General features: G+C 43.1%; 1 protein-coding gene across 4 annotated transcripts in view; it reads left to right on the forward strand.

Annotated features, from left to right (window-relative positions):
* The first annotated feature begins 9,204 nt into the window (after positions 1–9,204).
* mnt (MAX network transcriptional repressor) overlaps positions 9,205–25,980 on the forward strand; it is a 36,194-nt gene continuing 19,418 nt past the window's right edge. For 3 of the 4 annotated variants that reach the window (XR_010000172.1, XR_010000173.1, XM_062959829.1), the window contains exons 1-4: positions 9,212–10,017; positions 23,033–23,615; positions 25,573–25,614; positions 25,789–25,900. Coding sequence is in view for 2 of the 4 variants with exons in the window: in XM_062959829.1 (XP_062815899.1) it covers positions 9,945–10,017; positions 23,033–23,615; positions 25,573–25,614; positions 25,789–25,900 (810 nt within the window). In the remaining 2 variants the exon portion in view is untranslated. Of the gene's footprint in view, positions 10,018–23,032; positions 23,616–25,572; positions 25,615–25,788; positions 25,901–25,980 lie in introns of all 4 variants that reach the window. The other variant, XM_062959830.1, reaches the window with a different exon arrangement.

A 25,980-nucleotide genomic window follows, 5' to 3' on the forward strand; every position in this document is an offset into this window, starting at 1 on the left:
TAGCAAAGCACAAGGGCAGAGGTCTTCACTGTATCTTGTTGTGATCCCCAAGTTGTGAAAGGTAGCTTTCGTACAATATTTTTTCTAGCGCCCACTTTTTGCTTGATATTCAAGCAGTGCTTCTTATAAGTCGGCATGGTTCAGTTCCCAAGTATTTGGGTGTGCTGTAATGCTCCAGTGGGTTCCTTCCCAGGCAATCCTCAGAGCTCGAGATGCTTGTCTGTTCTTAAGATGAAAATCACACCTCTGCATTTTAGATGGATTAGGAATCAGCTGGTTTTCCCTGTCATAGGCAGTAAGAGCACCTAAAGCTTCGGAGAGCTTCAACCATTTCAAAGCTCCCTGCTTGGGTGGTGATGGCACGATTGTCAGCATAGATGAATCTCTTTGTCCCTTCTGGCAATGGCTGATCATTTGTGTAAATGTTAAACATTGATGGAACAGGCCATTGCTGCAAGTCGCTTCTGGTTTGAGAGAATCAGCCGTTGCCCTATTATCCTGCAGGGAGACTTCTATCATGTCCCCATAAAAAAAACCTAATGAAGAAACTACCTCCAAGGTGCCAGAGGTGGCTGGGAAAGCCACCGCAGTGACTCCCGAACCACAGAGCTATAATTTGACCTAAATTCCATCCAAGACCCAAATGAACCACTGTATTAACCGTAGGCGAGCACAGTTTTGCTAACCTAATTAATATTGATCCTTCTATCAGGCGGCCTCATTATGTTCTTTTCCGCTGAAACGATTTTACCTAGACGTTGTTTCTTTGACCTTCGTTTTCCAGAAGACAATGTTTGCTGGCACATTGTTACCACTTTGGCAAACAAATTAAAATCCTCAGGAGAAGCAGATCCCACAAGATTTCAACCTATTCCACTGTTGAACATCTCTTACGATCGGGAAGTTCTCCCGAACGTTGAGGTGGGATCTCAGACAGCAGGAAACAAGCAAAAGAGGCGGAACAAAAAATGCCAGAGTAGTTAGTTAGTTGAGCTGCTGCATCGCAGTCCAGGTAGTGGTCCACTAAGACGCCTAGACCCCTTTCACATCTTGTATCCATGCGTTCTTCTTCGTGTAGTCTGTGCGGAGGCAATTTCCACCAGAAGTTAACCATAAAGTCATACTGGAGAACCTAGAAATTCCTGGAAAGAATCTCTCTCCTTCAGAGTGTATCTATGGTCAACAAATGTCCAGTCAAGGCATAGCCCTGGACTCATAGGTGGTTTATGGTGGACCTGTGAGTTTGGAAATGGTAGGCTCTTTCTGGTGAGTCTTCCAGAGCTTTGATAAACTTGAGCCTGTGATTCAGCTTTAGATGGGATTTCTCATGGGTTCATTACGAGGACACAAAGGTAAGGCGACATGAGCACGAAGTCGATGCTTGGAGTAAGCCGCAAGGAACCAGTCATCTATATAGAGATAGACTACTGTGTATCACCGGCGTAAGTAAGCGGTGACCAATGCCATACGTTGATAAGAACTTGAGGGTGGTGGGATTGAAACAATAGCAGTAAGAGGAATATATGCTATGCGTGGGAAGGTAGGAAGTAAATTCTATTGAGTAACCTCACCTACTGTGTCAAGTACTGAGGAGTCAGCGGGGATATGAACCCAGGCTTCAGGTTCTGATCCTGTCCTCTGGGCTATTAGCTCTCCCGATTTACTGTTGTCGATACATCCCCTTGCGTTGGACTAGATCAGTGGTTCCCAAACTTATTTGGCCTACCGTCCCCTTTCCAGAAAAAATATTACTCAGCGCCCCCTGGAAAGGGGGGCGTGGCTTAAGAGGGATGGGTGTGGCTCCTGCTCAAGAGGGCGGGGCTGAGCCTCTCCCCTAGTCCAAGATGCAAGTCTGGGAGGGGAGGTGGGTGGGGCCACAAATGGGCAGCCAGGACTGGGATGGGCGGAGTTACGAGCTCTGAGGCAGGGCTGAGCTTCTATCCCTGTCCTGCGGCGCCTGCCAGAACACGGGGTGGGCCTAGAGGGGGCGGGGCCTCTTCCCAAGTGCCTGATGGGGCTGAACCTCTATACCTCACCCCCGTGTTCTAACAAGCGTCTCAGGAGGTATACAGAGGCTCTTGGGAAGAGGCTCAGCCCTGTCTCAGTTCTAAAAGGCTTCTCAGGAGAGGTATAGAGGCTCAGCCCTGTCTCAGTTCTAAAAGGCTTCTCAGGAGAGGTATAGAGGCTCAGCCCTGTCTCAGTTCTATAAGGCTTCTCAGGAGAGGTATAGAGGCTCAGCCCTGTCTCAGTTCTATAAGGCTTCTCAGGAGAGGTATAGAGGCTCAGCCCTGTCTCAGTTCTATAAGGCTTCTCAGGAGAGGTATAGAGGCTCAGCCCTGTCTCAGTTCTATAAGGCTTCTCAGGAGAGGTATAGAGGCTCAGCCCTGTCTCAGTTCTATAAGGCTTCTCAGGAGAGGTATAGAGGCTCAGCCCTGTCTCAGTTCTAAAAGGCCTTTCAGGAGAGCTATAGAGGCTCAGCCTCGCCTTCTTCCTTAGCTCCACCCTCTGTGTCCTGACAAGTGCCTCAGGAGAGGTATAGAGGCTCAACCCTGTCTCGGGCTCTTAGGAAGAAGCCACGCCCACTCCTCTAGCTCCGCCCTCTGTGTCCCAACAAGTGCCTCAGGAGAGGTATAGAGGCTCAGCCCTGTCTCAGGCTCTTGGGAAGAAGCCACACCCACTGCTCTAGCTCCACCCCTGTGTCCTAATAGGTGTCATCACCGCCCCCTGGATCGCTGCAGTGCCCACCAGGGGGCAGTAATGCCCACTTTGGGAATCACTGGACTAGATGTAGCTAACCTACTATGGGGGGGAGAGAAAGCATAGCTTTCCAATTTGTAATAACGCAGCAACTGTTCCTTAGCACCGGCCCAGTTGACGTGTGTACAAAGAGATGGTTTCCCGGAGGCTGGATTTGTGTTGAAACAGGAGGAGGGCAGGGACATTTCCGCTTCTAATTCCACTTCCTCGTGGAATCGGGATCGGGGGAAGCAAACGCCGCGCTCAGAAGCCAGCTAAGCAGAAATATTGGCCTATATTCTCCTCCCAAACCTCGGTGGTTGGAAAGGTTGCATTGTTTCTATGGTAACTTTAATTTTTCTGGTCTGCAAAGGCTCCGCTAACTAATGCCACCGTTGCTGAGTTTGTTTTGTCTGGCACTAAAGGGAAGCGTGCCATATGCCCAGTCGGCTTCTCGTCTCAGTAAACCTTGAAAACACTTGAAAATATATGTCAATATATGAGGGGGATCCAGGAGTCTTTGTAGATCACAAACGGAACGTGAGCCAACAGTGTGATGCGGCAGCGAAAAAAGCCAATGCGATTTTCTAGGCTGCATCCAAAGGAATCTAGTGTCTGGATCTGTGTAAGTCATGCTCTTCTGCTTTGGTCAAGGATATTGACATGTCCAGTTGGATGGATGGATGGATATTATTATTATTATTATTATTATTATTATTATTATTATTATTATTATTATTATTATTAGAAGTAGTATATGGCAGATGGGTAGAGACAGCAGCATGATACAATAAATAGAGATGACATCGAGATAGTAGATAGATAATAGAGATCATATATGTTGCTGGTAGTCACGTGACTGGGGGTTGGTGCTCATCTCCATTTCTAAGTCGAAGAGCCGGCGTTGTCCATAGACACCTCCAAGGTCATGTGGCCATAGGCATGACTGTATGGAGCACCAATATTAACCTTCCCGCCAGAGCGGTACCTATTGATCTACTCACATTTGCTTGTTTTCAAACTGCTAGGTTGGCAGGAGCTGGAGCTAACAGCGGGCACTCACTCCACTCCCCAGATTCGAACCTGCGAGTTCGGCACCTCAGCGCTCTAACACACTGCACCACCGGGGGCTCCAATTTATTACTATATTTATTTATTTGCGACATTTATATTCCGCGCCTTCTCAGGGCGGCTTAACAGTTATATGTACAGACAATATATTGCACTATTAGCATAGCACCATGTAAACATTATATTGTACTATACCACTATACTTTAATATTAGTAATATTACATGTAATATATGATATACAATTATAATAGTGTATTATTATTAATATATTGTATTACATTATAATATTATCAATATTATATGTATATACAATATGCTATATTATTCGTATAGTATAATACGAAATTAAATATTATTATAGTATCAGCCACTGATTAAGGTTCCATGTTTTAACCTGCCACTTTTGGACTCTTGCTTGCTGAGATGTTCGTGCAAGTATCTCTGGAAGCAATCTATATATATTATATAATATACTAGCTTTGCCCAGCCATGCATTGCTGTGGCTTATGGGAATCCTTATGGAATAGCAGTGAATAGCCTTGCAGTCTCAAAGCCTGGCCGTTTTCTGGAGTAGCTAGAGCTTTTTGTTGTATGAACGTAGAGGCATGGATGAGGGCTGCCAAGTTTAGTGTTTCTGGGATGTGTAGTTTTGTTGTTTTGTTCTAGGCCGAAATTTCATTACCCTTTTGTATATATAGACGAGCTGTGCCCGGCCACGCGTTGCTGTGGCGAAGTCTGGTGGTATGGGAAATAAAGTACAGTAGAGTCTCACTTATCCAACGTTCTGGATTACCCAACGCATTTTTGTAGTCAATGTTTTCAATACATCGTGATATTTGGGTGCTAAATTCGTAAATACAGTAATTACTACATAGCATTACTGCATATTGAACTACTTTTTCTGTCAAATTTGTTGTATAACATGATGTTTTGCTGCTTAATTTGTAAAATCATAACCTAATTTGATGTTTAATAGGCTTTTCCTTAATCCCTCCTTATTATCCAACATATTCACTTATCCAACATTCTGCTGGCCCATTTATGTTGGATAAGTGAGACTGCTGTATTGAGAAATTGGTGGTAGTTAAGGTAAAGGGTAAAAAATGGGTTATATAGCTGTGTGGAAGGGCCTTGAGTCTACACTGCCATATAATCCAGTTAAAATCAGATAATCTGTATTTTATAGGCAGTGTGGAAGAGGCCTAAGTGAGGCCTAACTCTGCCTGTCCCCTGGGCTGAGTGGGTTGCTGGGAGACCAAGTGGGTGGAGCTTAGCCTTCTAACTGGCAGCAGTTGGATAAAACCAATTATTCCTCTCCCTCTAATTAGGACTTTATTTTTCTTTTCCTTTTGTTGTATGAACGTAAAGGCATGGATGAGGGGTTGTGCTGCCAAGTTTAGTGTTTCTGGGATGTGTAGTTTTGTTGTTTTGTCCTAGGCCAAAATTTCATTACCTATATATATATATATATATATATATATATATATATATATATATAATATTATTATATAATATATGAGTATTATATATTGTTCTATTGTTCTATTGACATTGCTTTGGGCCAGGGAAGTTCAAGTAGTGTCAAACTGCATTGATGCTCTAGTGTAGAAGATGGAGGGGAGATGGGGCTATGAAAGGATACGAGGGATGAATTTCAATTTCGGCATTTCCGCAAAAGTCTCTTTCGTCTTCAGCCAAAACTTGGAGCAGCCTTCTTTCGTTTTCTTTTTTTTCCCGGAGAAGAAAGTGGCCCTTTATGAGCCCTTTATCGCCTGGGCCCGGGGTGGGGATTGGGGGAGATGCAGTCCTCAAAGGGGACCAAGAAGGCAAAACAAAGAAGCCCTTGTGGGGCTGCGTTCAAGGCACGCCAGTGTTCCCATTGACAGTTCCCTGCAGCTGGGAGACGTAGGGCGGAGGAGGCGGGGGTCCCTTTGGTTTCCATTCCAAGCTATGATCAGGACTGAACCCTTCCGCAGAGCTGAATAAAATCACATTGAGTAGTCCCTTGAGGGGATAGGGCGGTATATAAATAAAATTATTATTATTTATTGTATGACACAGCAAACAAGATAGATATGCTGGATTTCGTATAATAAAATCACAAGTCGAACACTTCCCAAGAGTCTAGGACTGTGTGATGTATTTTCAGATGATGCGCGCAGATCCCAGTTGGGTGGCCTTTTGCTGTTGGCAGATCGTAATTTTGTCAATGTCTATTGTTTCCAAATGCCGGCTGAGATCTTTTGGCACGGCATCCAGTGTGCCCATCACCACCGGGACCACCTGCACTGGTTTCTGCCAGAGTCTTTGAAGTTCAATCTTGAGGTCCTGATAGCGGCTGAGTTTTTCCTGTTGTTTTTCGTCAATGCGACTGTCACCTGGGATGGCAACATCAATGATCCAAACCTTTTTCCTTTCCACAACTGTGATGTCTGGTGTGTTGTGTTCCAGAACTTTGTCAGTCTGGATTCGGAAGTCCCACAGTATCTTTGCGAGCTCCGAGCCCTAGGGGAGTGGCAGCATATAAGTTTGAAAAATAAATAAATAAATTTTCCAATACTTTTGCAGGTTTGTGATCCCACCAGTTCTTTGCTGCTGGGAGGTGGTACTTGAGGCATAAGTTCCAATGAATCATTGGGCCACATAGTTGTGCCTCTGTTTGTAGAATGTCTGTGCGATTTTCTTACAGCAGCTGAGGAGATGATCCATGGTTTTGTCGCTTTCCTTGCACAGTCTGCATTTTGGGTCATCAGCTGATTTTTCAATCTTGGCCTTAATTGCATTAGTTTTGATGGCTTGTTCCTGGGCTGCAAGGATCAGGGCTTCTTGTCTCCTTCCTTCTTCAGTGTCCCATTGGTGAGCCATAGCCAGGTCTTCTCCTTATCAGCTTTTCCTTCAATTTTGTCAAGGAACTTTCCATGCAGTGTTGTGTTGTGCCAGCTGTCATCTCTAGTTTGTAGTGTGGTTTTCTTGTACTGATTCTTTGTCTGCTGTGTTTTGAGGAGTTTCTGATTATTATTATTATTATTATTATTATTATTATTATTATTATTATTATTATTATTGACACAAAGACACAGCAAACGAGGTGTGTCTTCCCAAGTGTTTAGGACTGTGTGATTTATTATTATTATTATTATTATTATTATTATTAACTTTATTTCTAGCACATCTTTCTCATAGGGACACAAGGAGGCTGACATTATTATTATTATTATTATTATTATTATTATTATTATTATTATTATTATTGACACAAAGACATAGTATGACACAACACCGAGATGTATATGATGGATTTAGTATCACAAAGACACAAGCTGAACATTATTATTATCATTATCATTATTATTATTATTGACACAAAGACACAGCAAACGAGATGTGTTTTCCCAAGTGTTTAGGACTGTGCGATGTATTATTATTATTACTATTATAATTACTAACTTTATTTCTAGTCCATCTTTCTCCCCATAAGGAGGCTGACATTATTATTATTATTATTATTATTATTATTATTATTGACACAAAGGCATAGTATGACACAGCAAATGTTATATATATATATATATATATATATATATATATATATATATATATATATATATATATATAGGCTGGATTTTGTATTACAAAATCACAAGTTGAACACTTTCTAAGTGTTTAGGACTGTGTGATGTATTATTATTATTATTATTATTATTATTATTATTATTATTATTATTATTATTTCTAGCCCATCTTTCCATAGGGACACAAGGAGGCTGACAATATTATTATTATTATTATTATTATTATTATTATTATTATTATTATTATTATTATTGACACAAAGACATAGAATGACACAGCAAACGAGATATATATGCTGGATTTCGTATCACAAAATCGCAAGTCAAACACTTCCCAAGTGTCTAGGACTGTGTAATGCATTAATTATTATTATTAATAATAATAATAATAATAATGTGCTTTGAACTGGAATATATGGACTCAGATAACCCAGTTCAAAGCAAATATTCTGGGATTTTCTACCTTGATATTCTGGGTTATATGGATATGTAGAAGGGCCCTACACTGTACAATTGATGCAGCTTTGACCACACTTTGGGAGTTGTAGTTTCACAATTGTCTTTGGTGCCTCGCCAAACTACAACTCGCCGGTTCGATAGCATTGAGCCATTGACAGTGAAAGTGTTGCCATATTATCCCTATTATTATTATCATCGTCATTGGAGTTATGGTTGAAATGATTTATTTCAGGCAGGAAGCAGCCAGGCTGCAAGCTGCAAGGCCATTCAGCGCTAATCAAGGTGGCCAATGGCAACATTCACACCTGCCTCAAACAGAGAAGAGTTCTTTCTCCCACGATGGACTTTCCATAGATTTATAAACCCCACTTGCCACGTTTCCAGCAGACCTCACAACCTCTGAGCATGCCTGCCGCAATAGATGTGGGCGAAACGTCAGGAGAGAATGCCTCTGGAACATGGCCACAGGAGGGAGACAAAGCTTAATATAAAGGAGTGTATTAAAGCGAGCGCAATGCCCATTGCAGTTCTCTTTCTGTCCACCGGAGGGAGACAAAGCGTAATATAGAGCCGTTTACATTTCTTAAGTGTGCAATTGATCACCTTGATTAGCATTGAGTGACCTTTGAGCTTCCTGTCTGGGATTATTTCTATTAATGCAATTGTTGTTGTTGTGACAACAAACATGATTACTAGTTTTCTTTCCAGGAGACCCAAATTTTCAGCAATCCTGATTCGAAATTGCTTTTTTTTTTCCTGCAAAGGCAATCCGGATCTGGTCTGTGTTGGATTGTGATCTCATGTGACTCCACAGGAGGCAACCCACACTCACAATAAACCGCCTTTCCTGTTTGGCTGCCCACATTCCTTCCTCCCCCCCCCCTCCTTTCTCCTTATCACGCATTCCGGATTCACGTGCTTGTTTACTCCTCCCTCCCTCTCTCCTTTAGGAAATAGGGCGCGGCCCCTTTAAGAAAGGGAAATAGGGCGCGGCCCCTTTAAGAGCGACTTCCCACCCGGCCATGACTAGACAGATTGTCCCAGATGGCTCCCCCCCCCTCCCGCGCGCGCTAAGCCACGCCCAGCGCGAATCGAGTGGGCGGGGCACAAGACCGCCGCTATGAGGGAAAGGGCGGGGCTTTGAGGCGCTTCATGCAAATGAGGCCGGATAGGAAGAATTCGCTGGCTGTGGTAAAGAAGGCGGGGCTTGAGGGGCTTCATGCAAATGAGGCCGGATGGAAAGAGGGCGGGGCTTGGGGGGCTTCATGCAAATGAGGTCGGATAGGAAGAATTCGCTGGCTGTGGTAAAGAAGGCGGGGCTTGAAGGGCTTCATGCAAATGAGGCCGGATGGAAAGAGGGCGGGGTTTGAGGGGCTTCATGCAAATGAGGCCGGATGGGAAGAATTCGCTGGCTGTGGTAAAGAAGGCGGGGCTTGAGGGGTTTCATGCAAATGATGCCGGATAGAAAGTGGGCGGGGCTTGAGATTCCGGACGGAAAGTGGGCGGGGCTTGACGCCTTCATGCAAATGAGGTCTCACTTTCTCAAATCAGCAACGGGGAGGAACTAAGCAGCGATGTATTGTATTGCGAGTGGGAGAGAACCAGGGAGTTTGGCGTCCTGTCCCTTTAAAGGAGCCGCCGAGTGCCCATGTGGAGCCGCTCCATGCCTTGTTGTTCTGCCCTCCCATTGGCCGGGGGGCGGGTGACGTCATTGAGCAGCACGCGGACGCAGTGCGGGGGGGAGGATCGCTCGCAAAACCCGGATTGAGAACGTCCCGGATTGGGCAATTTGAACAAAAGCGACGGGAAGGAAGCCAGGCGGTAGGGAACAGCAAGGCGACGTGATATGTGACAAAGGGAAGCGTTTTGGAGGCGGGTTTGTGCTTGTCTCCCCCTCAGCATCAAGGAATGGCGCCGCTCCGGTCCAGCTGGGGAGACATCCAGGCCGGGTCTTGCCTCCCTCCGCGTGCATAGTAGCAGAGGGCCGTGTCCGTGGCTCTCTCTCCCTTGTTGTGTTTCTGTTACACATCGCCATCTTGTTACAAAGCCCTTTTCTCGTCAGGAGGCTCCGCGGGTGGGGGCAATCGCCTGGCCCGCCCCGAGAAATGAGCATTGAGACCTTGCTCGAGGCGGCCCGGTTCCTGGAATGGCAAGCGCAGCAACAACAGAAAGCACGTGGTGAGTGGGAGCTCAATCCGGAATCAATCCGCATCAAATGCGGGAAAGGGGGTTGCACAGAACTCTGGGCGGGGTGGGCCTTGGTCTTTTCCCAAGGGTGGGGGGGGGAGTCCCATGACGTCATCTTTCCCAGTGCAGGGTTTGGAGGCAGCACTCTCTCCTGACGTTTCGCCTGCTTCTTTGGCAGGCATCCTCACAGGTGGTGAGGTCCGTTGGGTTTTATATATATCTTGTCGGTGAATGTTGCCCTTGAGTAGCACTGAATAGCCATGCAGCTTCAGAATCCCAACCAAGGATTTCCCCCAGGCAGGAAGCAGCCAGGCTGTGAAGCTGCAAGACTATTAAATAAATAGTAAATATTGGCAGTTCCTTTGTATTGCCCCCTCCTCTCCACCTTAACTTCAGTAATAATCATAATAGGCAGTGAAGGGATATTAATAATAATATAATCATATTATTAATATTAATTAATATAATATAATTATATAATAATATAATTAATATAAAACTAGTATGTATATATTGGCAGTTCCTTTGCATTGCCCCCCTCCTCTCCATCTTTATTGGAGTAATAATCATAATAGGCAGTGAAGGGATATTAATAATAATATATTCATATTATTAATATAATATAAGTAATATAATTGTAATTGAATATAATTCATATAAAACTAGTATGTATACATTGGCAGTTTCTTTGCATTGCTCCCTCTTCTCCACCTTAATTTGAGTAATAAGCATAATAGGCAGTAAAGGGATATTAATAATAATATCTTAATATTATTAATATTAATTAATAGAAAACTAGTATGGATATATTGGCAGTTTTTTTGCATTGCCCCCTCCTCTCCACCTTAATTTGAGTAATAAGCATAATAGACAGTATAGGGATATTAATCATAATATATTAATATTAATATAATATTAATAGAATATTTAGTATGAGTAACATGAATCTCTTGCATTGACATCCCTATTTGGATTTGCTGTCAGAATAGTAATAATAGATATTCCTTTTGATTCTTGGTAGCAAAGTAATAATTACAAATAGTATTATTAGGAATGCTAATATTAATAATATTAATAATATTAGCATTCATAATATTATTCAAATTATTATAATATAATATTAGAAATATTTGCATTCGTAATATTATTTATATTATTATTATTATAATATTAGTAATATTATCATTCCCTTCTATATCAACAACAACAATAATAATAATAATAATAATAATAATAATAATAATAATAATAATAATGTCTTTGGGTGCTTGGCAATGAAGGAATTTATTATTATTATTATTATTATTATTATTGGGTTGCTGTGAGTTTCCCGGGCTGTATGGCCTTGTTCCAGAAGCATTCTCTCCTGATGTTTTGCCTGCATCTATAGCAGGCATCCTCAGAAGTTGTGAGGTCTGTTAGACACCAGGAGAATAGGGTTTATACATCTGTGGAATTATGTCCAGGGTGGGAGAAAGAACTTTTGTCTGTTGGAGGCGAGTATGAATGTTGCCATGGGCTACAGTTTCAAAGCCTGGCTGTTTCCTGCCGGAGAGAATCCTTTGTTGGCAGGGGCTAGCTGGCCCTGATAGATGCAGGCAATACGTCAGGAGAGAATGCTTCGGGAACATGGCCATCGAGCGCGGAAAACTCACAGTGACCCAGTGATTCCGGGCATGAAAACCTTCAACAGCACATCATCCTCATTATTATATATATATATATATATATATATATATATATATATATATATATATGTCTGTGTGGGGTTAACCTTGATTTTTCTTTCTTTCTTGGGGGAGGTTTGGGGGAGTCCCATGACATCATCATTCGGAGTGCAAGATTTGCAAATATCTTTCTGATTGATTATTATTATTATTATTATTATTATTATCTAATTAATAACATGATTAATATGAATATATTGGTATTTTGAATATATATTGAATATGTAATACTAATATTATATATTGAATAGAATGGTTCTTTGCATTGCACCCCTTCCCTCCACCTTCATTTGGATTTGCTGTCAGTATAATCATAAGCATAATATGCATAATAGGAAGGGATATTAATAATATATTATTAATAATAATTCTGAATGTTTGTGAAGGACGATTATTTAATATGAATATTTTGAGGTTTCTTTTGCATTGCCATTCCTGGTTATCTTTTTGAATTTGCTGTCAGAATAATAATAATAATAATAATAGATCACACAGTCCTAAACGCTTGAGAAGTGTTCGACTTGTGAGTTTGTAATATGAAATCCAGCATATCTATCTTTTTTGCTGTGTCATACAACGTCGTTGTGTCAGTAATAATAATGTGTTGTCAAAGGCTTTCATGTATTATTATTAATACATTTATTATTATTATTATTAATTATTATTATATAGTGGGTCGCTGTGAATTTTCCGTGCTGTCTAGCCATGCCCCAGAAGCATTCTCTCCTGATGTTTCACCCACATCTATGGCAAGCATCCTTAGAGGCTGTAAGGTCTGTGGGGAGGAAGCAACCAGGCCTTGAAGCTGCAAGGCCATTCAATGTTAATCAAGCTGGCCAATATTCAGTTATATAAAAACCCCAACAGACCTCATAACCTCTGAGGATGCCTGCCATAGATGTGGGCGAAACATCAGGAGAGAATGCTTCCGGAACCCACTATAATATTATTAATAATAATACATTATTCTGGATGATGATGATGATGATTTAATATCATTAATGTGTGGTGGAGTCTCCATTGGGCCAGCTAACCCCTCCCAACAAAGGATTCCCCCCCCCCCCCCCGCAGGAAGCAGCCAGGCTTTGAAGCTGCAAGGCAAGAAAAAAAAGACAATAGAATGTTGGCGTTGCGAACGTTCCAATGACCCCCCCCCCCCCTTCCTTCCCTCTCCGCCACCCCCAGGTTTGGAACGTTGCGTGTTTGCTTCCAAACGCGCCCCTATTGGCTGGCGGGGTGAAGCTGACGTGTCGAGGCCACGCCCCCGACCACGTGCGCTGGGGACCCGCCCTCCCCTCGGCGGCTGGCTCGGCTGTGCGGTTTCATTCTTGCCACGATGGCGCATGCGCACGCGCGACCTGGCGCTGCTGGCCTGATGCAGCCGAATACTAAAAAAAATAAAAAAAATACAAAAGACAGTTAATCATCACATATATTTATAGGGATGGTTAGCTGCCGGAAAAATATAGTTTCTTGAGAGTTAGTCTATCATCCATACTATACCATATATTATTGTGATCTTAATAATAATTATTTACTATTTATCCACCTTGATGAGCATTGAATGGCCTTGCAGCTTCAAAGCCTGGCTTCTTCCTGCCCAGGGGACCCCTTTCATGGATCCCCCCCCAGTGTTGCAATTGGCCACCGTGATTAGCATTGAATGGCCTTGTAGCTTCAAAGCCTGGCTGCTTCCTGCCAGGGGAAATCCTTTGATGTATCCCCCCATGTTGCAATTTGTAAGTTTGATGAGCATTGAATGGCCTTGCAGCTTCAAAGCCTGGCTGCTTGCTTCCCGAGGGAATCCTTTGTGGGATTCACCCCCCCCCCCAATGACACCATTCCACCACGGATATTATATCCACGGATATAATAATCATATTATGCTATACTGATAATGCAATACAGTAGAGTCTCACTTATCCAGCGTTCTGGATTATCCAACACATTTTTGTAAATGTTTTCAATATATCATGATATTTTGGTGCTAAATTTGTAAATACAGTAATTACTACATAGCATTAATGTGTAATGAACTACTTTTTCTGTCAAAGTTGTATAACATGATGTTTTGGTGGTTAATTTGTAAAATCATAACCTATTTTGATGTTTAATAGGCTTTTTCTTAATCTCTCCTTATTATCCAACATATTCACTTATCCAACATTCTGCCGGCCCGTTTATGTTGGATAAGTGAGACTCTACTGCATAATAATAATAACACACTATTATGATGGTATATTTATATTACATGTAATATTACTAATATTATTACCATATAGTGTTATAGTACAATATAGTAATATCAAATGCTAATATTGTGCTATGCTCATAATATAATATGTTGTATGTACATATAACTTGTAAACCTTCAGGGTGAGAAGGGCGGGATATGAATGTCGCTGATAAATAAGAATAAATAAATGTTGCAATTGGACACCTTAGTGAGAATTAAATAGCCTTATAGCTTCAAAGCCTGGCTGCTTCCTACCTGGGGGAATCCTTTGTTGTATTCCCCCCCCAGTGTTGCAATTGGCCACCGTGAATAGCATCGAATGGCCTTGCAGCTTCAAAACCTGGCTGCTTCCTGCCCGGGTGAATAATTTGTTGGATTCCCTCCAATGTTGCAGTTGTCCAGCACTGAATAGCCTTGCAGCTTCAAAGCCTGGCTGCCTCCTGCCTGGGTGGGGGGCATCCTAAAATCATGACAGTTAAATACAGAACGACGCTCAGAAGACAAGGGAATCCCAGACAGGAAACAATCAGGGCCAGCTAACACCTCCCATCAAAGGATCTCCCCGGCAGGAAACAGCCAGGCCTTGAAGCTGCAATGCTAAACAGCTACACATAGTAAGTGTTACTGGTTTCTCCTAGCATATATCCCTGGCTTTGCTTGGTGGTTGTTTGGACCGTTTGCTTGCCTCGCCATGTCAACACGACAACATTACGCAGGCTCACTGCGCCTTGGTTATTGGTTGGTTGAGTACGTTTTTATTGTATTTTGTAGGCCTTGTTTTATATGTTTACATGTTTTAAATGCATTTTGATATTGTATTTTGTGCTGTCCCTTCGGGGAGATGGGGTGGGATACAAAATAAAGTTATTATTATTATTATTATTATTATTATTATTATTATTATTATTATTATTATTATTGACACAAAGACATAGTATGACACAGCAACCCAGATCTATATGCTGGATTTTGTATTTATTATTATTATTATTATTGACACATAATATGACACAAAAGACAAGATCTATATGCTGGATTTCGTATTATTATTATTATTATTATTATTGACACATAGTATGACACAGCAGACAAGATCTATATGCTGGATTTCGTATTTATTATTATTATTATTATGACACAGCAATGAACATCTATATGCTGGATTTTGTATTTATTATTATTGACACAAAGACATAGTATGACACAGCAAAGAAGATATATATGCTGGATTTCGTATCACAAGTCGAACACTTCCCAAGTGTTTAGGACTGTGCTGTTGTTATTATTGTTGTTGGTGGTGGTGTTGTTGTAGCTCGTTCCTTCCTTCAATGGGAAGTATGGGCCTCCTTTTGGCTGATGAGAGAGTCAAGTCAATTAGAATTATTATTGTTGTTGTGTGCCTTCAAGTCCTTTCTGAAGTCGACCCTAAGTCTAAAGTTTAGGGTGAGGGCTGAGGAAATGATCTCGGAGGCCCCGTGAGCCGAGCAGAGGTCCGGCCTGTGGGCCGGATGTGGCCCTCCAAGGTCATTTACCTGGCCCCTATCCTAAACTTTAGACTTAGGGTTGACCTAAGTCTACCTGGTCTTTGGAGGTCTCTTTGCTTACTTATGGCCTTATGAGATTGTCTAGATGGCTTTTGGAGGTCACTTTCCATACCTATGGTCCTATGAGACCGTTTAGATGGCCTTTGAGGGTCCCATTCCTTACCTATGGTCTTATGAAACCATCTAGATAGCCTTTGAGAGTCCCGTCCCTTACCTATGGTCTTCTGGTGGCCTAATGAGATCATCTATATGGCCTTTGAGGGTACCTTTCCTTACCTTTGGTTTTATGAAACCATCTAGATGTCCTTTGGTGGCCCCTTTCCTTACCTATGGTCTTATGAAACCATCTAGATGGTCTTTGAGGGTCCTCTTCCTTACCTGTGGTCTTATGAAATCATCTAGATGGTCTTTGAGGGTCCCCTTCCTTACCTATGGTCTTATGAAACCATCTAGATGGTCTTTGAGGGTCCCTTTCCTTATCTGTGGTCTTATGATGCCCTTATGAGATCATCTAGATGGCCTTTGAGGGTCCCTTTCCTTACCTATGGTCTTATGAAAACATCTAGATGGCCTTTGAGGGTCCCTTTCCTTATCTATGGTCTTCTGATGACCTTATGAGATCATCTAGATGGCCTTTGAGCGTCCCTTTCCTTATCTATGGTCTTATGAAACCATCTAGATGGCCTTTGCGGGTCCCTTTCTTTACCTATGGTCTTATGAAACCATCTAGATGGTCTCTGGAGGTCTCTTTGCTAACTACGGCATTATGAGATCATCTAGATGGCTTTTGGAGGTCACTTTCCACACCTATGGTCCTATGAGACCATCTAGATGGTCTTTGAAGGTCCCTTTCCTTATCTATGGTCTTATGATGACCTTATGAGATCATCTAGATGGCCTTTGAGGGTCCCTTTCCTTACCTATGGTCTTATGAAAACATCTAGATGGCCTTTGAGGGTCCCTTTCCTTACCTATGGTCTTATGAAACCATTTAGATGGCCTTTGAGGGTCCCTTTCCTTATCTATGGTCTTATGATGACCTTATGAGATCATCTAGATGGCCTTTGAGGGTCCCTTTCCTTACCTATGGTCTTATGAAACCATCTAGATGGTCTCTGGAGGTCTCTTTGCTTACCTATGGTCTTATGAGATCATCTAGAATGGTGAGGCTAACAAAACCAATCGTCTCAACACTATTAAAAGTGGGAAGGATATTTCGGAGCGGGTTGAGAAACGGATTGAATAATCCATGCCAAACCCAAATGAAGACAATGGATCTCCACCCAGGCGGAGTGGGTAGAGCCACGGTTTGGTGCCACTTCTGAATTGTCCGAAACGTGTCCTCTGTGTGGGTGTTGGTGTTTGTGAGTGGCCACGGGTTGCCCAGGTCTTGTCGAACCAGCTACCGAATGCCACCCGGTGATGCCTTCCTTCCTCTTTGGGCGTGCTTATCTCACAGGAAGTGGGAAGAATATTTTTTGGGGGAAGAGCGGGCGACTCCCTGGGGCAGGCCTTCTTCATCTAGGTCAAGTTGTGCCTCCCTCAATGGGGCCAACGGTACTTTATTATGTTGTGCAAGTTTGTTCTGGATGCATCATGGGTGTGGTTCTGGCTGTAGGGTAAACTACAACTCCCACTATGGTGAGTCAGCCCCCTCAAACTCCTCCAGTAGGTTGGCTTCGTCATGGGGGTTTCGGATGATGCGTGCAGATCCCAGTAGGGTGGCCTTTTGCAGCTGGCAGATCGTAATTTTGTCAATGCCTATTGTTTCCAAATGCTGGCTGAGATCTTTTGACACAGCACCCAGTGTGTCAATCACCACCGGGACCACCTGCACTGGTTTCTGCCAGAGTCTTTGCAGTTCAATCGTGAGGCCCACATTTTCGTCAATGTGACTGTCACCTGGGATGGCGACATCAATGATCCAAACCTTTTCCTTTTCCACAACTGTGATGTCTGGTGTGTTGTGTTCCAGAACTTTGTCAGTCTGGATTCGGAAGTCCCACAGTATCTTTGCGTGCTCATTTTCCAATACTTTTGCAGGTTTGTGATCCCACCAGTTCTTTGCTGCTGGGAGGTGGTACTTGAGGCATAAGTTCCAATGAATCATTTGGGCCACATAGTTGTGCCTCTGTTTGTAGTCTGTCTGTGCGATTTTCTTACAGCAGCTGAGGATATGATCCATGGTTTCATCGGTTTCCTTGCACAGTCTGCATTTTGGGTCATCAGCTGATTTTTCGATCTTGGCCTTTATTGCCTTTGTCCTGATGTCTTGCTCCTGGGCTGCAAGGATCAGGCTTTCTGTCTCCTTCTTCAGGGTCCCATTCGTGAGCCAGAGCCAGATCTTCTCCTTGTCAGCTTTTCCTTCAATTTTGTCAAGGAACTTTCCATGCAATGTTTTGTTGTGACAGCTGCCAGCTCTAGTTTGTAGTGCGGCTTTCTTGTACTTTTTTTTTGTCTGCTGTGCTTTGAGGAGATGATGATGATGATTATTATTATTATTATTATTATTATTATTATTTATGATGCCAGGAGGAGGGCGAGACAGGCCGTGGCTGAGAGTGCACACCTTCCTCAAGCCGTCCTCCTAGCATAAGAAAGTGCCGCTCGCACCATCCTTATGCTGGGAGAAAGGTAAGGCACGCGGTTGCTGAGAGCGCTGCAGAGCGCTCTCAGCCACCACATGCCTTCCTCAAGCCGTCCTACCATAAGGATGGGGCTGCTCGCATCATCCTTATGCTGGTAGGAAGGTGAGACACTGGTCGCTGAGAGCACTGCAGAGAGCTCTCAGCTGCTGCGTGCCTTCCTCCCTTGTCCTTTTGGCATAAGGATGAATAACGTTTGAGACCACCTTTCCATGGCGCAGTGCTATGGACTCTTGGGAGTTGTAGCTTGGCATAGTTTGGCAGCGAAGGCAAAAGACCTTAAAAAGCTACAACACCCATGTTTCTGTCAGGATAGTTGAGGTGAATGCTTTCGTTGCCATGACTGAGTGCGCTGGAATCCTACGTGTTGTGGTTTCCTGTCAAAGGGTGCTTGGACCTCCTTCAACTACAACTCCCAGGATCCCGTCGCAGGTCAAGTGGTGTTCTCCTCCTCCCCTGGCTCTGCTTCCGTGAAGGACTGACTCGCGCGGGTGACGTGTTTGGTGTCGCATGCGAGGGAGCGGCGAGGTTGCTTTGCTGCTTGGCTGCCGTCCAGTTGACCCATCCTGGTCGTGTTGTCTTCCAAAGTGTACATAGGAGAGGCACGTGGTTGGGGACCTGCCTCTCTCCTTTCCAGCACAGTGGACTTTCCCCTCTCCGTATGTCGCCTCTTGGCTCACCTGTTTGGCTCCTCGTTGGACCTGTTTCTCTATTTGAAAGCATTGACAGGACCAATTCATATGAACACAACAGGAGGCTTAAGTGCACTTGGGAGTTGTAGCTTTACAAGGTATTTAGCCTTCTCTGCGCAACTCCTGGGAACACATAGCACCGAGCCATTGCAATTAATAGTGGCCTCAAACTGTAAATACATGCGTCTATAAAGTCACACAAGAGTATATAGGAACTGCTTTGGGAGACAGTGATCTTTGGGCATTTGGGCATTTTTGCCAGTCCAGCGGAGTTGATAATGTAGGAGCATCACTTGAGTGCTGCTGGTTTTTGTGTCTTCCAGCACGCTGACATTTATCCGGCTGTCTTTCCAAGAGATTTGGAGGACTTTTCGGAGGCAACACTGATGGAATCATTCCAGGAGTTGAGTGTGACGTCTATAGACAGTCCAGGTTTCACAGGCGTAGAACAGGATTGAGAGGACAATAGCTTTATAAACAAGCCCCTTGGTCTCCCTATGGATGTCCCAATCCTCAAACGCTTTCTGCTTTAGTCAGTTGAATGCTGCACTCACAGAGCTCTCTGCTTCATTCGGATGACTGCTGTACTCGCAGAACTCTGCTTCATTCGGAAGACTGCTGCACTCGCAGAGCTCTCTGCTTCATTCGGACGACTGCTGCACTCGCAGAGCTCTGCTTCATTCGGACGACTGCTGCACTCGCAGAGCTCTCTGCTTCATTCGGACGACTGCTGCACTCACAGAGCTCTGCTTCATTCGGACGACTGCTGCACTCACAGAGCTCTCTGCTTCATTCGGACGACTGCTGCACTCGCAGAGCTCTGCTTCATTCGGACGACTGCTGCACTCACAGAGCTCTCTGCTTCATTCGGACGACTGCTGCACTCGCAGAGCTCTGCTTCATTCGGACGACTGCTGCACTCGCAGAGCTCTCTGCTTCATTCGGAAGACTGCTGCACTTGCAGAGCTCTGCTTCATTCGGACGACTGCTGCACTCGCAGAGCTCTCTGCTTCATTCGGAAGACTGCTGTACTCGCAGAGCTCTCTGCTTCATTCGGAAGACTGCTGTACTCGCAGAGCTCTCTGCTTCATTCGGAAGACTGCGGTACTCGCAGAGCTCAGGCAGCGTTGTATTTCAGTGTCAATGTTGACTTTTGTGGAGAGGTGGCTGCCAAGGGAGTGGAAATGGTCAACGTCAGGGGTCCCCAAACTAAGGCCCAGGGGCCACATGTGGCCCATTGAAGCCATTTATCCGGCCCCCATGGTGGCGGCTCGCTCCTCTGCCGAGGAAGGCACAGTACACAGCAAACAAGATGTAGATGTTGGATTTCGTATCACAAAATCACAACTCGAACACTTCCCAAGTGTTTAGGGCTGTATGATGTATTATTATTATTATTATTATTATTATTATTATTATTATTATTAATTAACAACATTGAGGCTGTGTGGCCATCTGTCGGGGGTGCTTTGCTTGTGCTTTTGGTGCACAAAGGCAGAAGGGGTTGGACTAAACGTCCCAAGGGGTCTCTTCCAACCCTCTTTATTATTTTTATTATTATGATTATTATTATTAACATTGAGGCTATATTTGTTCCCGTTTTGTTTGTTTACTTCAAAATAGGATATGTGCAGTGTGCACAGGAATTTGTTCATAGTTTAAAAAAAAAAAACTATAGTCCGGCCCTCCAACAGGCTGAGGGAACATGAACTGGCCCCCTGCTTAAAAAGTTTGTGGACCCCTGGTCAACGTTGTCTAACATTACAAAGTTAAGCTGTATTTCTGGTTTTTTTTTTTCCGTGTCAGGAGCGACTTGAGAAACTGCAAGTTGCTTCTGGTGTGAGAGAATTGGCCTTCTGCAAGGACGTTGCCCAGGAGACATTGCCCGCATGTTTCGATGTTTTTACCATCCTTGTGGGAGGCTTCTCTCATGTCCCCGCATGGAGCTGGAGCTGATTGAGGGAGCTCATCCGCGCTCTCCCTGGGTTGGAGTTGAACCTGGCCGCCTTCAGGTCAGCAACCCAACCACTGTGCCACCGGGGGACCCTGTATGTCTGGTGCCTTCTGGAAGAGCATTTTGGTTATCTCGATGTTCAGTGAGAAGCCGGGCTTCTCGTATGCTTCTGAGAGTGGCTTGTAGTTTTTCTGAATGTGCACAGACTACGTTATCATTTGCGTATCGGAGTTCTATAACAAATTTTGCTGTGAACTTGTAACCTTCAGTCTGCTGAGATTAATAGCCTGCCATCTATCTGATACATGATTTCCACTCCGGTGGGAAACTTGTGGTGGGTGTGGAGCTGTAATTCCTATTCTATATCCGTTATCTCGATGTTCAGTGAGAAGCCGGGCTTCTCGTATGCTTCTGAGAGTGACTTGTAGTTTTTCTGAATGTGCACAGACTACGTTATCATCTGCGTATCGGAGTTCTATAACAAATTTTGCTGTGAACTTGTAACCTTCAGTCTGCTGAGATTAATAGCCTGCCATCTATCCGATACATAATTTCCACTCCGGTGGGAAACTTGTGGGTACCCTGTTTCCCCTAAAATAAGACATCCCCAGAAAATAAGACCTAGTAGAGGTTTTGCTGAATTGCTAAATATAAGACCTACCCCGAAAGTAAGACCTAGCAAAGTTTTCGTTTGGAAGCATGCAGGATTGGTAAATGTACATACCATAGATTGTTGTACATGGAAATAAAGGTAGTAACAAGAAATAATAATAATAATACTATAATAACTTTATTCTTGTATCCCACCTCCATCTCCTACAAGGGACTCAGGGCAGCTTACACAGGGACAAGCCCAACAACAACATAAATTTACATACGAACAGAAATTTAAAACAGTAATTTAAAAACAGTATAGCAATAAAATCTATATATATAAATGAGTGATGGCATCACGGCGACCCACAAAACAACAAAACTACAGGCCCCCCAACCTCGAAATTTGACAACATAACCCATCATCCATGCCTCTAGGTTGATACAACAAAAAGAAAAGAAAAATAAAGTCCTACTTAGAGGGAGAGCAATAATTGTTTTTATCCAATTGCTGCCACTTAGGCTAAGCTCTGCCCACTTGGTCTCCTAGCAACCCACTCAGCCCAGTGTTAATAAAAGAATAAAAAATAAAATAAATACAAATAATACAATAAAAATAATTAAAAACACTAAAAAATTAATACAATAAAATACTATAACAAAATAACTAAAAATAATACAACAAAATAATAAAATATAATAAAAAAAGATAAGTTACAATAAAATTAATTAAAAAAATACAAATAATGTCAAATAAAAATTCCACAACAACTTTTCACCAATACCACCACCACTTTGCCACAGCAATGCGTGGCTGGGCACAGCTAGTATAATATAGAAATTCTTGAAAGGATTCACAGTTTGGTTATGCTGGTTTGTGATGACAACTACTGTACAGTAGATAATAAATTTTCATTTTTTTAAAATTCAACCATAAATGTGAATTCTTCTTTGTGGAAAAATAAGACATCCCCTGAAAATAAGACCTAGCGCCTCTTTGGGAGCAAAAATTAATATAAGACACTGTCTTATTTTCGGGGAAATAGGGTAGGTGTGCAGATGTAATTCCTACTGTTGTGAAAATTTCCACTGCTGTCTTCATGCAGAGGTTCTTCTCTTTCTGTTAATACCCTGTTTCCCCTAAAATAAGACATCCTCAGAAAGTAAGACCTAGTAGAGGTTTTGCTGAATTGCTAAATATAAGGCCTCCCCCGAAAGTAAGACCTAGCAAAGGTTTTGTTTGGAAGCATGCCCAATGAACAGAACACCAGAGCATGCAGGATTGGTGAATGTACGTACCATTGAGTGTTGTACATGGAAATATTGGTAGTAACAAGAAAGTCTTGATAGGATTCACAGTTTGTCTGGTTATGCTGGTTTGTGATGGCAACTACTGTACAGTATATATAAAATGTTCAATTTTTGTTCAGTAATAAATGTGAATTCTTCTTCATGGAAAAATAAGACATCCCCTGAAAATAAGACCTAGTGCATCTTTGGGAGCAAAAAATTAATATAAGACACTGTCTTATTTTCGGGGAAACATGGTAGTTATCACCGTATCTTTCTCTGCCTTTCCCCTTCCGCTCCTTCCCGCCTTGTTCCTCTCTCCAGAAGAAAACGAAAAGCATGACAAACTCCGCCTGGAACATGAACAGGAGCATCCGAAGGCCAGCGTGCCGAGGGTCAACCACGCCGTGGCTCACGAGGAGCCGCAGAACGATGTCTCGTCGGTGGTGCCCCTGTCCCCGCCCGCCCCACCGCCTCCGCCGCCTCCGCCCATCTCGGTCATCCCCATCCCCGTGGTCACCAGCCCGCCGCAACCGATGGCCCAGAGCGCCTTGTCTCCGCCCCCCGTCCCGCGCCACACGCCCCTCGGCGCCCCGGGCCTCGGCAAGGAAGCCCCGCTGGTGGCGCCCGTGATCCAGAAGGCCGCCGGACCGCTCCTCCCGGCGGACATCAAAGCCCCCTCGCTGGCGTCGGGGAACCCTGGCCAGCTCCCGCACTACGCCGCCCCACTGCTGGCCATTTCCCAGCACCACATGGTCCCGCCACAACCCATCCAGCCCCAGCCGCCCCTGCACTCGCCGCTGCAGCCCCACCACGTGCCCCCGCTCCCGCCGCCCCCACCGCTCGGGGTCAAGATGGCCTCTTCGGAGGACTCCAAGCCCAGCGAGCAGAAGAAGAGACCCGGAGGGTGAGTGGCCGTGCCCGGCGAGGTGGTTCCTCTTTGCTCATTGTGCGTCCCGCAAACACGGGAAGGCGTGCCATGCACGTCGTGCGAGGCTGTGTATTGGTTGCCATGGACAGGGAAACCCATATTCTGAGCATAGTAGCAATGCAGCTGGTGGATTTCCCCACTTATTGTTATTGTTTGGGCCCGGCTTTAAACCACCAGTAAATCTTCTCAATCCAAAGGTTGACAGTTCGAAGGCCGGGTCAGGGTGAGTTCCTGGCCTTTAGCCCAACTTCCGTCCACCTAGTGGTTTGAAAGCAAAATGTAAGTAGATAAATAGGTACTGCAGGGAGTCATGTGAATAGAATAGGTACTGCAAGGAGTTATTTTAAGGCACCCATAAGGAAATGTGCAGTTCGAAGCCCGGGTGAGGGTCCTGGTTGGCTTATTTTTGGGTCAGCTTATATTCGAGAATATATGGTACATTTATTATTTTTCTCTGTTATTATTGGTATTATTACATTTATTATTTTTCTCTATTATTGTTGCTACTATTACATTTATTTTACTCTATTATTATTATTATTATTATTATTAATACATTTATTTCACTCTGATATTATTACATGTATTATTTTTCTGTATTGATTATTATTATTATTATTATTATTACATGTATTATTTTACTCTATTATTATTAAAAGGATACATAAGCACATTTATATTGAAGAAGATGAGAATGATGATTTGATCAGAGTTGGACAATCTTATCTTAAATTAGAGCTTTATGTAAATATTCAAAAACATTTAACCTATGGATGCCTCAATTCATGTAATCTATTTTTATTTCTGAAATTTCCCACCCTCGGCTTATACTGGAGTCAATGTTTCCCAGTTTTTTTATGGTAAAATTAGGTGCCTCGGCTTATATTTGGGTCGGCTTATACTCAAATATATACGGTAAATAAATATTCTGCAGAATACCACCTCTCGAAGGTGCAGAATTAATGTACAGTAGAGTCTCATCCAACACTCGCTTAGCCAACATTCTGGATTATCCAACGCATTTTTGTAGCTAATATTTATATTTGGGTCGTCTTATACTCGAGTATATACGGTATATTCAGGTCGGCTTATACTCAAGTATATATGGTATATTTATTATTTTCTCTATTATTATTAGACTTACAATATTGTGATATTTTGGTGCTAAATTCGTAAATACAGTAATTACTACATAGCATTGTGTATTGAATTACTGTGTATTGAATTACTTTTTCTGTCAAATTTGTTGTACAACATAATGTTTTGGTGCTTAATTTGTAAAATCATTATTGTTGTTACATTTATTTTACTCTATTTTCATTATTATTAATACATTTATTATTTTACTCTATTTATTATATTTATTATTTTACTGCATTTATTATTATTATTATTATTATTATTATTACATTTATTATTTTTCTCTATTATTGTTGCCACTACAGTAGAGTCTCACTTATCCAACGTTCTGGATTATCCAACACATTTTTTTAGTCAATGTTTTCAATACATCGTGATATTTTGGTGCTAAATTCATAAATACAGTAATTACTACATAGCATTACTGCGTATTGAACTACTTTTTCTGTCAAATTTGTTGTACAACATAATGTTTGGGTGCTTAATTTGTAAAATCATAACCTAATTTGACGTTTAATAGGCTTTTCCTTAATCCCTCCTTATTATCCAACATATTTGCTTATCCAACGTTCTGCCGGCCCGTTTACATTGGATAAGCGAGACTCTACTGTAGTTTGACACCGCTCAGTGCTAAGGAACCGACTCCCAGGATTCCAGAGCTCAAGTGGTGCCAAACTGGGTTAATTCCACAGTGCAGACGCACCCCGAGAAGTGCTGATTCGTTTCCAGTTTCCAAGACGAGAGTTTTGCTGAAACATGACTTTTGACTCTTGTTTTTGTTTTGGACTTTTAGGGTCGGCACCAGGGAAGTCCACAATAAGTTGGAAAAGAACAGGTATGTACCTTTGGGGGATCATCCTGTCTGTATTTGGACGATATGGAGCTCCTTGCGTCTCCATTTAATTCCGTTGGACCCCCATTTAAGTGCGGAATAGTTCTGTTTTGATCCGTGTCGCTCCGGATCCCTTGGACGGGAAGGATGACCGTGGGGTGGTGTGTCTCTCCGCAGGCGGGCCCACTTGAAAGAATGTTTTGAGACCCTCAAGCGGAACATCCCCAACGTCGACGACAAGAAAACCTCAAACCTCAGCGTCCTAAGGAGTGCCTTGAGATATATCCAGGTAGGGCCCGAAAGGCGTGTTCTTGCGTTCGTTCTATGTTCTTTGAGCGTCCCGTGTTGGGGACGCAACGCGGTTTCCAT

The sequence above is a fragment of the Anolis carolinensis genome, unplaced genomic scaffold (assembly GCF_035594765.1).
Source record: "Anolis carolinensis isolate JA03-04 unplaced genomic scaffold, rAnoCar3.1.pri scaffold_7, whole genome shotgun sequence".
NCBI lineage: Eukaryota > Metazoa > Chordata > Lepidosauria > Squamata > Dactyloidae > Anolis > Anolis carolinensis.